The sequence below is a fragment of the Hemibagrus wyckioides genome, linkage group LG10 (genome assembly GCF_019097595.1).
Source record: "Hemibagrus wyckioides isolate EC202008001 linkage group LG10, SWU_Hwy_1.0, whole genome shotgun sequence".
NCBI lineage: Eukaryota > Metazoa > Chordata > Actinopteri > Siluriformes > Bagridae > Hemibagrus > Hemibagrus wyckioides.
The window spans coordinates 24,958,643-24,974,427 of NC_080719.1; the positions used below are offsets into that span (position 1 = coordinate 24,958,643).

At 37.8% G+C, this 15,785-nt stretch overlaps 1 protein-coding gene across 3 annotated transcripts in view; it reads right to left on the reverse strand.

Annotated features, from left to right (window-relative positions):
• Window positions 1–9,591, reverse strand: part of si:ch211-51h4.2 (uncharacterized) — a 147,967-nt gene extending 138,376 nt beyond the window's left edge. For 2 of the 3 annotated variants that reach the window (XM_058401581.1, XM_058401580.1), the window contains exons 1-5: window positions 9,247–9,587; window positions 3,346–3,387; window positions 1,255–1,328; window positions 579–647; window positions 389–491 (exon numbers count right to left, since the gene is read on the reverse strand). In XM_058401581.1, the coding sequence (XP_058257564.1) occupies window positions 389–491; window positions 579–647; window positions 1,255–1,328; window positions 3,346–3,387; window positions 9,247–9,370 (412 nt within the window). In that variant the 5' untranslated portion in view covers window positions 9,371–9,587. Of the gene's footprint in view, window positions 1–388; window positions 492–578; window positions 648–1,254; window positions 1,329–3,345; window positions 3,388–9,246 lie in introns of all 3 variants that reach the window. The other variant, XM_058401582.1, reaches the window with a different exon arrangement.
• Between the last annotated feature and the right edge of the window lie 6,194 nt (window positions 9,592–15,785).

Sequence of the window (15,785 nt, forward strand, 5' to 3'; positions counted from 1 at the left end):
CTAGTCTTTAAGAAATATTTAATGATAAAGCATCTCTTTCAGTAAGCCATAGAAAATCAGAAAGATAGCAGAAATCTTTGGGCCCCTGTCTCTTCTGGCCCCTTGGAAATGTCTTCAAAGCAAAATAATAACATGAAAAGTGTCTAAATATAAGAGAGAAAAAAAACGCTTTTCAAAAAGTGCACTAAACAGTAAGAAATTAAATAAAATAATTTTTTGCATGACCCTTGTTTGCATTTGAAACCCATCCAGCTCTTTTTATCAGCTCTTTATCCTCAGATCAGATTCTGCCTCACATGTAGGTCACTTTAGATAAAAGCGTCTGCCAAAATAAATAAATGTAAATGAGGTCCAGCTAATAGTGTAGAACTCGATATAATGAGTGTACCTGCATCTTCTACATCTTCACTCTCTTCTACCTCCTCGCTGTCAGGAACAGGGAAATCCACCGGGCTCACGTTCTGCATTAATATCCCTTCTGTCTCTAGAGACTGCAATAGAAAGCACCTCCTGTTCAGCCATTATTGTTCTATCAGAGTTCAGCTGCTGCTAATTAAATCAGAAGAACTCAGTAGTACCTTTACTGACTCCACCTGAGCGACTCGACATCGCTGGAGCAAATCCACAAAGAGGTAGATGAGCAAAGCCTGGTCAGAGTAAGCAAGGATGAGTTCACACTTTGTTCATATGATCTTGTCACTCAAGTTCTCTTTAAGATCAATGTCAATAATTTGTTTGATTTCTTAAATGCTGTATAAAGTGCTTATGAATATGAATATGTCTGATATTACAATACAGGACAATGCTTATAAAAAGAACAAGTTAAAAACAACAAACAACAAAATAAATACTACTACTACTAGTTCCTTTATGATGATGATGATGATAATAATAATAATAATAATAATAATAATAATAATAATAATAATAATAATTTTATTATTTATTTTCCACAAGGGAACTTTCATACAGAAAGCAGTTCAAAGTGTTTTACAAAATTATCAGCATTTTTATTAAAACAGTGGCAAAAGATATTGCATTCAATAGCAGCAAAGCTTAAATAGCGCATTAGAACAATTAAAAAACAAACATTACAGTCGTCGAATATATGAACTTGAACTGCTCTCTCTTTGAGATAATACATGATATAGATTTGACGATTATGTACAGTAGGTCATTAAGTGAGATTCATTTATTTTATATTATTATTATTATATTTTATTATTATTATTATTATTTATATTATCTTCTTACCTGCATTAAAAAACCGATGAGGAACGAGACCAAGAAGGGAATCAGTCCTGCATGAGCAATCGTCACGGGCAGCCCTATAAAATCATGTCCATTTCATCAGAGTAGAACTGACTGCTTATTAGATCTTATTAATAAAACAGTGATGTGGAATTGTGAAATCTGATTGGTCTAAAACTTTTTAATCATTTTCATTAACATATGCAGCTATACTGTCATTCAAACCATGGGTTTCCTTCAGCGCACATGATATGATTAAGTGGTTCCTACAGAAACATTTTCACAGGGATTTTTATAGCAAATGCTCCACACAATCTAATTCTAATAATAAACTGATTAAATATGCATTGTTATTCAGAAAGGAAAAAAATGTATAATGGGTAATATGCTTCGTATAACTTTTTGTAAGGAGATTTGGTAAAGATGACAGAAGACGACTCAAGCCCTTGGTAAGTGTGTTTGTCTTTAAGAGAGATAAAAAAAGAGAGACAAAAGTGGCAACACTAAGTAACTTGTATCACAGACGTTCCACCTTAAATCTAACTATATAAACAGTTAAAAAGTAGGACATGTTGTACTGTAATACGTTAAAGACTGTAATTGAAATTCATTGTAAGCAAAATTCTGTTAGAAGACACTGCAGTTAATGACTAAATTTATCGTGGTAGCAGGAATAACACCACGCAGAACCAGACTATTCTCCTTTTTAGTCATGTTTTATGACAAAAAGAAGAGGACATGAAGTTTCTGTCTGTGTAAATTGTCCAGAAATGGACTCAGCATTAAGACGCTTCACAGCAGTTGAATTACTTGCACTGGGACAGAACGCAGAGTGTCTTATAGGAACTATTAAATCCTACTAAATACAGAATAGCCAGAAAGGGTCTAAAAATTTGGACATTTTATTGTGGCCATAACTCTTTTATGGTGAAAAGAGCATAATGCAATTATGTCAGAATGAGAAGTGTCCTATAAAAAAATATTAAATCTTCCTGAATGCAGAATAGCTCGATTCAGTGCACCATGTAATTGCAGTCCCTTATAAATACATATCTGCTTTTCCACAGCTCATAAAACTCAGAGTATATCATTAGCAAAGGAAAACACTGTCTTGTTGAAAAGTGCGCACGGACATTCCGTCTGACGACGATGTCCACGGATTTTTAATGGATTTTATTTTGCCGTAACCGATTAACCCCCGCGTACAGATTATAATTCGTGTCGGAAGGTTTACTGTGAAAGCAGGTGACAAGTGCACTAAAGACCAGGAGTTGTGTTAGACGTGTCTAAATATTACCTATAATTTTGTAGAATCATTCAGAACAGTGACATCCGCTCGGATGATTTAAACACCGCAATAGGAGGTGAACACATCCCGAGATGTAAGGTGTAAAATTAGGACGTAATGAGGTGTTTTTTTCTGCTATAATCAGCCACTTCTGATTACGAATCAGACTTGGATGTGGATGAGCCTGTAAGACATTATAATCAACAATTCTTTTTGTCCTGAAGCTCAATGTACAATCACCTTTCCTGCATTTATACTGAGGGCTTATAATCTAGGACTTATTTAGACTCAAGGACTAATTTACTCTAATCACACTTCACTGTAAATCCTTCACTCAGGAGATATCAAACTCAAAGATTTGCCAACATTTTCATCAGCATTTCTGTGAGCCCTTGAGGGACGATTAGCAAAAGGTATTCATTCTGAACACATTATTATTGATTCTATTGATTAACAGAAATTATCTGGTGCCTGAAAATAGAACAGGGCATTTTTTGGGGGGGAGAAAATGTGAAACTTATTAAGTCTATAGACTGATTGAAGGTTTGTTTTTCTTTCTTTCTTTGTTTGTTTATTGATTGATTGATTGTATTCTTCATTTTCACACTAACTGGATCGTTTGTCATCTCCCACTCACTACAGACGAAGCTTTCTGAAGCTCATGAAGCTAATTACGTCTGTTTCAACTGCTGCTCATGTTGCATCGTGGGTTTATGTAATACACTCTGATAAAAAAGCTCTAACACACATGTTTTTAATGATCAATAATATAGTACATGTGATATGCATACTTGGGTTCTACTTGCCTAAAATTCCAGTTCCCAGTATAGTTGCAACTGTTAAAAAATCTGTAAAAAGAGAGAGAAATGTTCACAGAGTTTCTTCAACATCTTCACATTCTTGTACATCTTATGTACTTCAATAAAACCAGAAAAACTAGGACACAAATGGACACAACACAGCTAACAGTAGCCATGCTGTTATTATTGTTTTACGTTTTTTTAAAATAAGATATTCAATACACACAGTCATGTACTGTGAGCTGAGTCTGCTTTCTGTGCTGCTAAACACACCAATAAATGTGTGTCTGTGTGGCTTTGTTTTTATTCTCAGGGACAGAGAGAGAGAGAGAGATGAAAAGATAGAGAGAGAGAGAGAGAGAGAGAGAGAGAGAGAGAGAGAGATGAAATGATAGAGAGAGAGAAAGAGAGGGAGAGAGAGAGTGGGAGAGTGGGAGAGGGAGAGAAAGAGAGGGAGAGAGACAGACAGACAGAGAGAGAGAGAGAGAGAGAGAGAGAGAGAGAGAGAGACTCTAGGGCCAATTGAAGGCCCTGGCCCCAGTCAAACCTAACTCTGAAATTCATTTGGATTTAATAATACATGCCAGTCAGAATACACTTGAAGGAAATAAAGTGCACTTTAGACAAAGGGCCTCTAGCAGTTTGTTTTGGGAGCCATGTGGCCTTAAGACTAAAATATTTCCCACATAACAACCTCTCTTCTCTGACCTAATTAAAGAATCAACCCAGACCTGCTTTGAATAAAAAGTAATAAGACGCTGCTGATTAACTGCTAACTAAAAGAAAAAGGTGGAAAAGAATGTCAAATTGACACTGCTAACGAGAACAAAAAAAACAAAAACAACCTCTTCCTGATCCATCACCTGCTTTAACACTTCCTTTATGAGACTGTGTGATCTAATGCATTATCAAAACAATGAATGAAACATCGCACACTGAAGTGATGTGGTGAGATAACAAAGCAAACGTTTTGCTAAGTAAGTGTGTATCTTTGCTTTCAGAAGCTCATCCGTCGGGCCTCTAATTTACACCCACACTCACAGTCAGAATGATTGATGACAATGTGAGCAGAAGCAAAGTAACCATAATGGAGCTTTAATGACACTTATATTGGTTCCACTGGCAAACTTCCAACTTGAGTGACATCTTTATAGCTGTTTAATTAAGATGCCACACAAATTTTGTAGGAGTATGCAGTTTTCCCACAAAGTATATCTGAGCAGTTCTCTAATGGATGTTTGTCTGACATTTACAGTACATGTCAAAAAAAGTACATGTGTTATTGTGGTCATTATACCCCAGTATGGTAGAATGCTTGAATCTGATTGGTCAGAACATGTGTGTTATTTTTGTATAACAGCGTACGTAGTTCCGACGTGAATGTTCATATTAATATGTTATTGTTCCGATAGCAACAGCAAATACACAGGGACTTGTAGTGCAGGTGCTCCAAACAATCGAAGGCTAATAATAAATAGATTTCAAAAGTTCTTGTTCTTTAACAAAGTAAGTCTTTGAAAGTTAAAGGAAAAGGAGTCTCAGTTGTAAGCACTTAGAGTCTTTCTTACGCTTTCCTTTTCCTCTGTTCTGAGTGAGTTTGTGTGTGTGAGAGAGAGACGGAGAGAGAGAGAGAGAGAGAGAGAGAGAAAGAGAGGGGGGGCAGTGAGGGAGAGAGAAGGAGAAAGGGGGGGCAGAGGGGGGGCTAGACAGAGTGAGAGATAGAGAGAGAAAGCAAGGGAGAGAGAGACAGACAGAGGGAGGGAGAGAGAGAGGGGGAGACAGACAGGGCGAGGGAGAGAGAAGGAGAGAGAGACAGAGAGGTAGACAGAGGGAGAGAGAGAAAGAGAGAGAGAGAGAGGTTGGTGAGTTTATTGCAGCTGTAATGTAAGTGATAACAGGAACTCGTCTCCTGGATGTTCCACAACATTACATCCAACTATAAACGGTTAAAAGTGCGCTGTTTCTGTCTTTAACTAATGAAACACTGTAATTGCTGATAAATGCAGTTTCTGTATTATAGCATGGTCTGTTGTGTGTTTCTGTGTACTAAGGATAATGAATATTGACAATGCAGTGACAGAACAAATCTACCGCTTATGTTTGAACAGTAAGGTACTGCATACTGAAATAATAATAATAACAATAATAATAATAATAATAATAATAATAATAATAATAATAATAATAATAATAATAATAATAAAAAGAACTCTGTGAAAAGTAAAAGGAGAAAGTTTAACTGTAGTCACATTTATTTGTAAGTTCTGGGTTTGTGAAAGCACTAATGAAGGATTGAAACAAAAACCAAACACATCAATTTCATATTTTTGTTTCTTTGCTTCCGAGTACATTTAACAGCTCTGAACTGAACTGAAGACAAGCAGAAGCATGCTGAAATGATAAAATGTCACATAAAATGTATCTATCTATCTATCTATCTATCTATCTATCTATCTATCTATCTATCTATCTATCTATCCATTAATTAAAAAAGCCAGAAACAAAATTTTATTAAAAAATAAATAAATAAGTCTGTGAACAGGCAAGTAAGATGTTGTGTGTGGAAGTGGTTCAACAAAGTTAAAAAAAGAAAAGAATTATATATGAGTTTATAACAGACAAGTTTAGTTCATTTTGGGAAATAGAAACAGCTAAATGTCAAAAGAAATAAAAACAAATAAAAACAAATAAATATTCTAAACAAAAACTATAACAGCACAAGAGTTCTTTCTCGAGTGATGAACTCAAACTGAGACCCTGATGAACTGAGGAGGTCTGAGTGAAGAGAATTCACAGACCATGCTGAATCTTGATTTCCTTCACCAGTGTTTCTGGGGTGATAGCAATAGGTTTCATATTTGTATAAAAAATAACCAAAAAACTTCTGATTTCATCTATTTCTACTTTGTGTTTAACTCAGAAACCAGTGGCAATTTTAAAATCAATCTGTTAATAATTCAGGACTGTAAATAGGCATTTATCAGGTGATTCTGTATCATTACTGTAAGATAAAATACTGAAAATGTTACTGTTCAAGTCAGTTGTTAAAGCATATGCAGTAAATCAGCTATGAATCAGTGGCATGAGTTTAATGTGGGTTTATTATCAGTAATGAAGGAATGAAGGTAATCATTAAAAAAACACACACTGGACAGTTACCTAATCACAGGCCAGTGCCACTTTTTGAAAAGAAATTTTGGCTTGCAAATTGCTTAATGAGCTTCTGGTCAAAGTCAGTCATCTCAGTGACCAGTCTCTTTTCCATTGACCACATGGCCAATGCATTCAGCCTCTCCGGGGTCATGCTATTTCTCAGAAAAGTCTTAATTCTCTTGTGAAAGTGTATTTTTGTAAAGATAGAACCGAATTTTCTTTCACCTCGATATATATCGCTTGCTTCCACATTAATCAGTACCTGACCGTTAACTGACCATCTGCTGAGCGCTAATGAGACTCGTTGAGAATGGTCCAATCACATGAGGCCAAATATAGAAAAACAATATTGATTCGCTAACAACAAAAGTGGTCGGGTTTGGGGTGCAGAGTGCTGTGCCCCGAGGAAAATTTTCAATGCTTTTCAAAAGATTATGGAGCTACATACACACTCGTTTATCCGGTGCCCCGAGCACACAAACACACACAAACACACACACACACACACACACATACACAAACAAATGAATGAAATGCAGTTTTGATTTTTTTATTTTAAATAATATGACTAACAGAGGAATAGTACGACTAAATGATTTTATTTTGTTATTAAAATATTTAATTATTGTTAACGTGTTAAAGTAGCGTTCTTCTATGGCTAACTTTAAAGGGCGGCACCCCAACTCCCCCTATTGACCGGCCTCCACTGGTTTAAATCCAAATACTGATACTAATATTTGGAATACTAAACTGATACAGATAGTGGCATTGTGATTACAACCCTAGGCCTAGGGGGTACTGGTTCACTGGTTTACTGTGGTACTCATGATAACGTTCATTAGCAAACTGGCCCAAATTTCTGGGCTCAAGCTTCAGAATTTCGATGGAATCTGCATTGTTCTGTATCAAAATCTGAATTAACTGAGAGTTACACACATGGACAAAAATGTCGGTACCCTTCCATTAAAGGAAAAAAAAAACCCACAGTGGTGTTTTGGATTGCTCCACATTGCTCCAGCTGTCTCAGGTTTGAAGACACCTGTTATGCTAATGACAGGACACACTTGACTTTAGCATGTCCCTATGGTCAAATTATTTTCAATCATTTCTAGGGGTACCATCATTTTTGTCCAGGTCTGTTTCATTAGTCTGTTTTTTTAAATGCTTCTGTTGAACCACAATTCAAAAGCAATGTCTGATTTTCATTAGTGATTTTTCAGTACATTTTTATGTATTATTATTTTTTTGTCAGTTTTTAAGTTATTTCAGTGACCATTGTGGGTTTTTCTTTCTTTGATGGAAGGGTACTGACAATTATGTCCATGTGTGTAGTTCATAAGGAATAATATCTTTTAAACATTAAAAATAAAAGGAGTTTTGTTTAAAGCAGTTATTTGCAAGCTTGCCATCAGACATCCTTAAGTAAATTAGTAACTCCAGGAGTTTCTCAAAGGGGGCCTTTATCAAAATACTCAACATATATACACCGATTAGTCATAACATTATGACCACCTGCCTAATATTGTGTTGGTCCACTTGCTGCCTAATATATCCCACCCACTAACAGATGCCATGATGAGGAGATCATCAGTCTTATTCACTTCACCTGGCACTGCTCACAATGTTATGCCGGATTGGTGTAAATAATCTTATATTTCTTTTTGAAGTTAAAATTAAATAATGAATAGAAGTGCAGAGTGCAGACTTTTAGCTTTAATTTTTCGAAACCCACAAGGCAGGTTCGGTCCATAGATTCTGTTGGTGCCAAATTTTAATCCTACCATCTGTATGCCTCAGCAGAAATTGAGAATCATCAGACCAGGTGATGTTATTCCAGTCTCTAACTGTCCAGATTTGGTGATCCTGTGGCCAGTGCAGTTTTAGCTTTCTGTTCTTGGCTGACAGGAGTGGAAACGACATAGTTCTGCTGTTGTAGAACCAAAGTTCTAGCTTTGGTGTATTGTGCATACTGAAAAGATGCTTTTCTCTTCACCACAACTGAACCAGCGCCAAGTGCTTTGGTCATTCTACATTGACCTCTCTCATCACTGGATGTTTTTGTCGCACCATTCTGAGTAAACTTTACAAAGTGTTTTGTATGTGTGTGTGTGTGTGTGTGTGTAAATCCCAGGGGGGGTCAACAAATACTCAAACCAACCTGTCTGTCACCGTCGATCATGTCACAGTCTGGCCATTCTTGATCGTTAATGTGAGTTTTACCCAAAGATGGTATGAAGGTATGCACTGCACTGCTGTTACACGATTGGCTGATTAGATAAGTGCATGAATTAATACGTGTACAGATGTTCCACATAAATTGTATATACTGAACATCTGTCCACGCGCTACATTCAGCCCCGGGGCTGGACTTTGGACACTCCTGCTCCAGGTCATCGAATCTGTTTACGCACCCCCTAGCTCATACGTCACTTCCGCAAAAATCTCAAAAGCCTCATAGAATCGGAGTGGATGGATTGATCGTTTTGGGTTCATTGCGTCAAGGTCCAACAAATATTGTCCACGAAGGAAAAAGAAATGCACTAAAGGATGCAAATTGTCGGTGTTCTGTCTCACAAAAGATTAATCCAAATCATTTTTTAAAAAAATCTTCCGACTACAAGCAAGCAAGCTTTATGAAGGAAATAAGTGCACCGTCCGTGCTTGTGTGCAGCTGGGTGAAATTATCTGAGATGCTGTGATGATGTGGTCATTGTGATAGAAAGCGCTAAGACGAGCTGCAGCTCCGATACTCACAACACTGCAGATAAATACAGCTCCTCTTCCACGGCTGCTCCTTCCTCTCTCTTCTGTAACACACCGGCGATGTTTCTCTCTCCTCACTGCTGCCGTCACACACTTCCTCCACAGCAGCCTCCATCTCACAGCTTTTATTTATTAATGCTGTTATTTTATTCAATACCGTTGTCGCTTTAAGCGTGTTCGCGGTGTCCTCGAGCTGCGCCGCGGTGGCTGCGTCCCAAATCTCATGGAGCTCCAGGCCTACTTCATAGCATGTTAAAACGGTACATCACCACGGTTTGGCACACAGCTGGTCAGGGATTCTCAACCGTTTCTGTCTTTTTTTCCGTCTTTCTATGGCCAGTGACCTCACTGAGTGTATCCGCGTTACTGATATTAAGTGCATAACCCATATAATTCTAGGTAGCTTCCTCATTTAAAAGCTAAAATTAATCTTAACAAGTAAATTTCAATTTTAACAACAAAGGTATAGGCAGGCTCTACTTCCTTCAAGTTTACCAAATTTATGGAGAACTTCTACCAGTCTGTGGTTTAACATCCAATATTCTTTCAGTTTCATTCTTGCTATTAAAATTTATGGTATGCATACTTAACATTCAGATATGCATTCCAAAAATGTAAGTACAAATACGATACATAAAATACAGTAGAATTTTGCACGTATTTCAGTATGCATACTTATTTTCTGTGCAGCTTATGCTTGCATACTTATTTTGTAGTATTAACTTATAACCTATCGTGCACATATTCGTAGTCATTTGTACTTCATGTTTCTATGCTTAAAAATATGTAGGTCTAAGAAATCAAGTAAACATTGCTCGTTATTTAATTCATTAAGTAAGTTAGTTCAACTTTAGCTAAATGCTGCCACAGTGCTGAGTTGGTATAGTAATGGGTGTTGTGGTTACTTTTGTTCATGATCTCTCCAATTCATTAGTCAAACCTTAAGTTTTTAAAACTGCTTATATGTCAGTTTGAGCATCATTATCATACTGAATAGAATGCAAAATAAACGTATGTTTTGCTTATAAGTTTAGAACCAGCAACCCTTGGAACTTGTAGAAACAACACTACCTGCTCATCACTATAGCTGAATTTACATATACAGTAAATGCATTTCTGGCATACACCTTTATCCAGAGTGACTTACAGTTCATCTCATTTTTTTAAATATAGCTGCTCAGTTGCAGCTTGGTGGACCAGGGATTCAAACTGACAACCTTCTGATCAACACCTTAAGCACTAAGCTACCACATCCCCATATAAATAACATAGATACATTAATTAGCAACATTTACCTGGTCTTTAAATACATGAACAAATATTAAAAACATACTGTAAGACCATGAAAGTAGAAATCATTAACATATGTACAGAGACTGGCATGTTTTCAAAAGGTGGGCGAAAACCCGAGAACCTGTAGAAAACCCACACTGGCCAGAGAGGATTATTTTTTAATTATATGTATTTAAAAAAAAGTTTTTACATAAAATAAGTATGAATGCTTAAAGAACCAGTCTGTGCTTGTGGGTGCAATATACTTTTCTGCAAAGAGGAGCAGTATTGAAGCTAGAGATGTAAAGACGCTAAAGAGGTTAATGAGGAAAGCTGGCAGTAATCTTGGCTGTAAACTGGACACCCTGCAGGTGATACTGGAACGATGGATGGTGGACAAAACTGAGATGATATTCTTAGACCTTTCTGTTTCTGACCTTTCTGACACTAAATTTCCCCTTGGGGATTAATAATGTACTCTAATACTATCACATGGGACCAATAGCACATGGGTTTATTTGCTTTACACATTTATCCAGACGTAGGACCGGCTCAGAGAATATTTTAATATTTATTGTAATCTGGCCATCAACAAGAATGCATCTGTGCACAGGTCAATCATCTCCTTGAGATTTTGTTTATGGGTCAGAGTGAGATTAGCCCTTCTTTTCACCAGGGATCAGGGAACAGTAGCTAAAAGAGATTTCTTAGCAGCCCTTGTGCACCCTGTGCCACCGCTCTGATTGGCTGGCCATCAAACGTGTTTATGTTGCCCCACCCCCTGTCACGCTAGCTCTACTTTCCTTGGCAAGAGGTGCTGAAACGGCGCTGTCCTTTCAGCACCAGAGTGGCAGCCACTCCAGAAGTGTTTTCCTGCAGTTTGCCATCACATATGTTTAACTTTACTTCAGTTTAACTGTTGAGTTGGTGTAGTGGGCATTGTTGTTCCAAGTCTTGCTGTTTCAATGCTGAGTTTTGTTTCCTTTTGTAGTGTTGTATGTTTCCATTAATTCACTTATCAAAACTTTTAAAGGTTTTTAAGTATTCCTTAAATCATCAGAATCATACTGAAAAGTATGCAAAATAAACATAGTTCAAAAATCCATTCTTATCCACAGCAATAGTTCTGTAAACGATCAAGCATACCTAATTTTCTGTTACTTGTTTTTAAAGTAACCATACTTGAGTACATATTTTAAAAAAAATATATATACTTGCTTAATTAGTATACTGTTTTGTTGTATTTACTTTCATGTTTCTTTCTTTTAGTATCTATGTCAGACACATCATAAATAATCTCCCAGAGAATGCACAGTGCTGGGTGAGAGGCATATTGTTGCAGTTATCCTAGCTCAAGTAAGGATGAACAGCATTAAAGCAGTGCTTTGCTGGTTGGGATACAGTTGCTCAGTTCTGCCCTAGAAGGACTGAAATGGATCAGCAACCTTTTCCAGGCCAAATAATGGTCACCCTTCTGTTTCTGCTGTACCCTTTTATACTCCTCAGGGTTCACTATGTGGGTGAGGTGCCACTATGACTGAGATTGTGCTTCCATGTGTTCCTATCCATAACATTGGGGTTGCTGAAGTTAAATATAAAGTAGCACTGCCCTAGTAAATATAATTATATGTAATTTTTATAAACATGCATTAGCACGGTATATGAACAAGCTTGTTTACTCAATGATTCTGTGGCCTGTCTCAGTTCAGCTCTGCCACTGTCTGGTGTCATTTGTTTCATATGCTTAAATGTTTGGTCTGCATATTTAAAATTTGTCTATGAATACTTGTTTTTTTTAGTATACATATACATTTTTGAAGTGTTTATTCTTAATGTGTGTACAACTTTTTTAATATGCATGCTTAATTAGCGTGCTTATTGTGTTGCATTTTTTCAGTGATTTGAACTTTTATATTTCTTTGAAAATATAACAAATATACTCCCAAAAAATATTGTCAGTTTTGTTTTCAATTTCTAATTAGTTTTTACTTATTTTAATATGCAAATTTGTCTGGTAAGTTGCTCTTTGTTACTGTTTCTGCTGCACCCTATTATACTATGCTGGTTTCTTCAGGAGGGTGAGGAGCTACCACTGCTCTCACTGAATAACCGTCGTGGGTGATTGTGCTGCCCTGACTTGCATCTTTGTGCTCTTGCACTATCCATAACAATGGGTGCTAAAGTGGTGCTGTCCTTTCAGCACCAAGATGGCAGTTGCACAAGAAGCGTACAGTGCAGCGTACTTCTTTTCAGTGGGTTTCAGCTTCCACCTGACATACAGGACCAGGTGATTTTTTCCCTCAAATGCCTGCAAGAGCACAGCCAAATCTCAGTAAAAAGCAGGTCGAAAATCCAGGTTCCTGAACACTAGGGAGCCAGTGAGTGTCCATTTTAGGGCCTGGAATGCCAGCTCTGCTTAATCAGTAGCATAGGAGTGCTGTCCAGTTGTCTGTCTGTTCCTCCCAAAGTCAGGATCTTGCACTGTCCCTACACATCTCTCTTATCTCCTCTTCAGTCACAGCTTGCAACCTTGGGGTAACCATGGATAATCATCTGTACTTTTCTTTGTATGTTGCTAATGTGACACACTCTTGCCAGTTTATTTTCTACAACATCAGAAGAGGCCATTTTTATCCACATAGGTGCTTGTTCAGTCTTTGGTCGTTTTGATACTGGATGTCTGCAGCTCTCTACTGTCAGGTCTACTTCTGAATGCAATTTGTCCTCTGGAAATAATCCAAAATGCAGCTGTGCAACTTGTTTTCAATCTGCTTAAATTCTCCCACACCACCCCACTGATTCAACAGATTCCAAACACTGATGTTTGCCTACAAACCCAAAAATGGCTCTCACCTCAAGTCACTGATCGACTGGTACTCCCTTAGATCTACTAGCACTGCTTGACTGGTCCCACCATCTCTCAGGGTAATGTGACAGGGTCTATGTTCTGGCACCAAGGTGGTGGAGTGAACTTCCACTAGATGTCTAAATAGCTGTGTCACTTTTGCATGTCTGGATGAGGTCGTCTGACAAACATTTTTTTTTCATTCCGATCTATACTCCGGTCACAGGGAGCCTCAGGCGTCATGGCAAGATACACCCTACAGGCAATTTAGAGACTCCAATCAGCATAGAAGCATGTCTTTGGATTGTGGGAAGAAACCCCCAAGCACGGGGAGAACATGCAAATTCCACACACATAGTGAGGGGGAGCAGGACTCGAACCAAGACACTGGAGGTGTGAGGCAAATGTACTAACCACTAAGCCACTGTGCCACCTCTGACAAACATCATAAATGTAAATGTCTGGACAGCATAGTTTGTAAGATCTTGACAGTTAGGATGTGCTTTTCATTTAGATTTGCTCATCAGAGCATCCATTTGGGTCTAGGGTGTGGTTCTGGGGTTGTAACTCCCCATAGTTGGTTGCTTCACCCAGAAAGAGAGCATGGTCGGTGAGCTGGACCTTCTCAGTGAGGAATTTGCCTTGAATACACGCCCAGTCTCCTTCTGGCTAGCTCTTGTGTGTGGCAACTTACTCAAATACATGTGCATGAGGGCTTCCTTGGCTTTCATTTTGGTGAGGCATCTCAGTGTCAGCTTCTGGGTCACTGATTTTTGCTGGAGGCTGATTTCTAGAAGAGACGTGATCCGCGACCAATATGGTGGTTGGGTCTTTGTTCACATGCTCATTCTCCACCAAAGCAACTCAACACAGCAAGAGGCTGAACACAAAGACAACAGGTAGAGGCAGTGCAAAACAATTGTTCAACAGCATGGCAGGGTGTTGGTTGGGGTGCAGTCATTCAGCTCACTATGGCTGGCAGACTTGACAGATGAAAAAAGGTAACAAAACAAAACAGCCTCCACAAAATGCTGACTGGGCTGTTTTTGCTGCACCCTTTAATACTCCACTGTTGCTCTCACTGTATACCAGCCTGGTGTGCTGGTGGTGCTGAAATGGTGCTGCCCTAGTAAATACAATGTGGCAGTGTGATTATGTGATTATTATAAACATGCAATAGCACTTTATATAATCAAGTTTGTCTTGCCATGGTTGTTGACTGTCTGGTATCATTTGCAAGTAAATTTATTTCACATATATTTTTGTATGCAAAAAACAAGTATACATACTCAGATTTAAGTATGCATACTTAAAAAACAAGTGTGCATACATGCTTCTTTTAGATATGCATATACATTTTTAAAGCATCAATACTTTTTGTTTTAATTTGCATGATTATTTAGCATACTATAGTACAGCATTTGTACATACATACATGATTTGTACTCGTCTTTCTATGCTTAGACAAAAACCACGTTCTACTGCACTCTTGTATACTCCACTGTTTTAATCAGGATGATAAAGAGCCGCTGCCGCTCTCATTGGATATCAGCCATCTGCCTTGCCTCTGTGTCCATCTTGTACTAACCTTAACAATAGTGGTGCTGAAGTGGAGCTGTCCTTTCAGCACCAGGGCAGAAAATGCACATGCAGTGTTTGAAGGAGGTTTTCATTCATGGCATTTGCCCAATACCCTTATCCAGAGCGAATTACAATTTTAACAACTGAGCAGTTGAGGGTTAAGGGCCTTGCTCAAGGGCCCAGCAGTGGCAGTTTGGTGGACCTGGGATTCAAACTCACAACCTTCCCATCAGTAGTCCTACACCTTAACCCCAGGAGGTGACTGCAGACCCACTGTCACAACAGTGTTACTGTACATTCTTACACACCTGCAATTGCTTTCAAATATTTGGGTTTGTTTGTTTCTTTCTTTAGGTTCACATGTATTGTCATGAACCCTTTTATACCAAAAGCTACAAGTGTGTTTAGTAGCACCCAGGATTCATTCATGTGTTTTCTTCCACTGGTTTTATTAAATATAATTATTAAATTAAATATAATTATTAACAATGGTCAACTTGATACGAACATGATTTATCCATTGAGACACTTTAGGAGGAGGGCTGAATAAATGTGTAAATACACTTCACATAATTGGAAAAACTGCTTACAGGAATCCTTCTATAGAAAATAGTTTATAACAGTGGTACTACTGGAACTTTGAAAAAAACATTAGATCTTCTTTCTGAATATATTTTGTTTTCAATACAGTTGGCTTCATGGCTTCATTTACCAAGCTGGATATGGAAGAATTTAAAGGTAAATCTTTTCATGTGACAACACTGAAGAAATGCCCCTCTGCTCCAATGTAAAGTAGTGAGTGTCCAGCCTGTATAACAGTGTAAATTTGCTG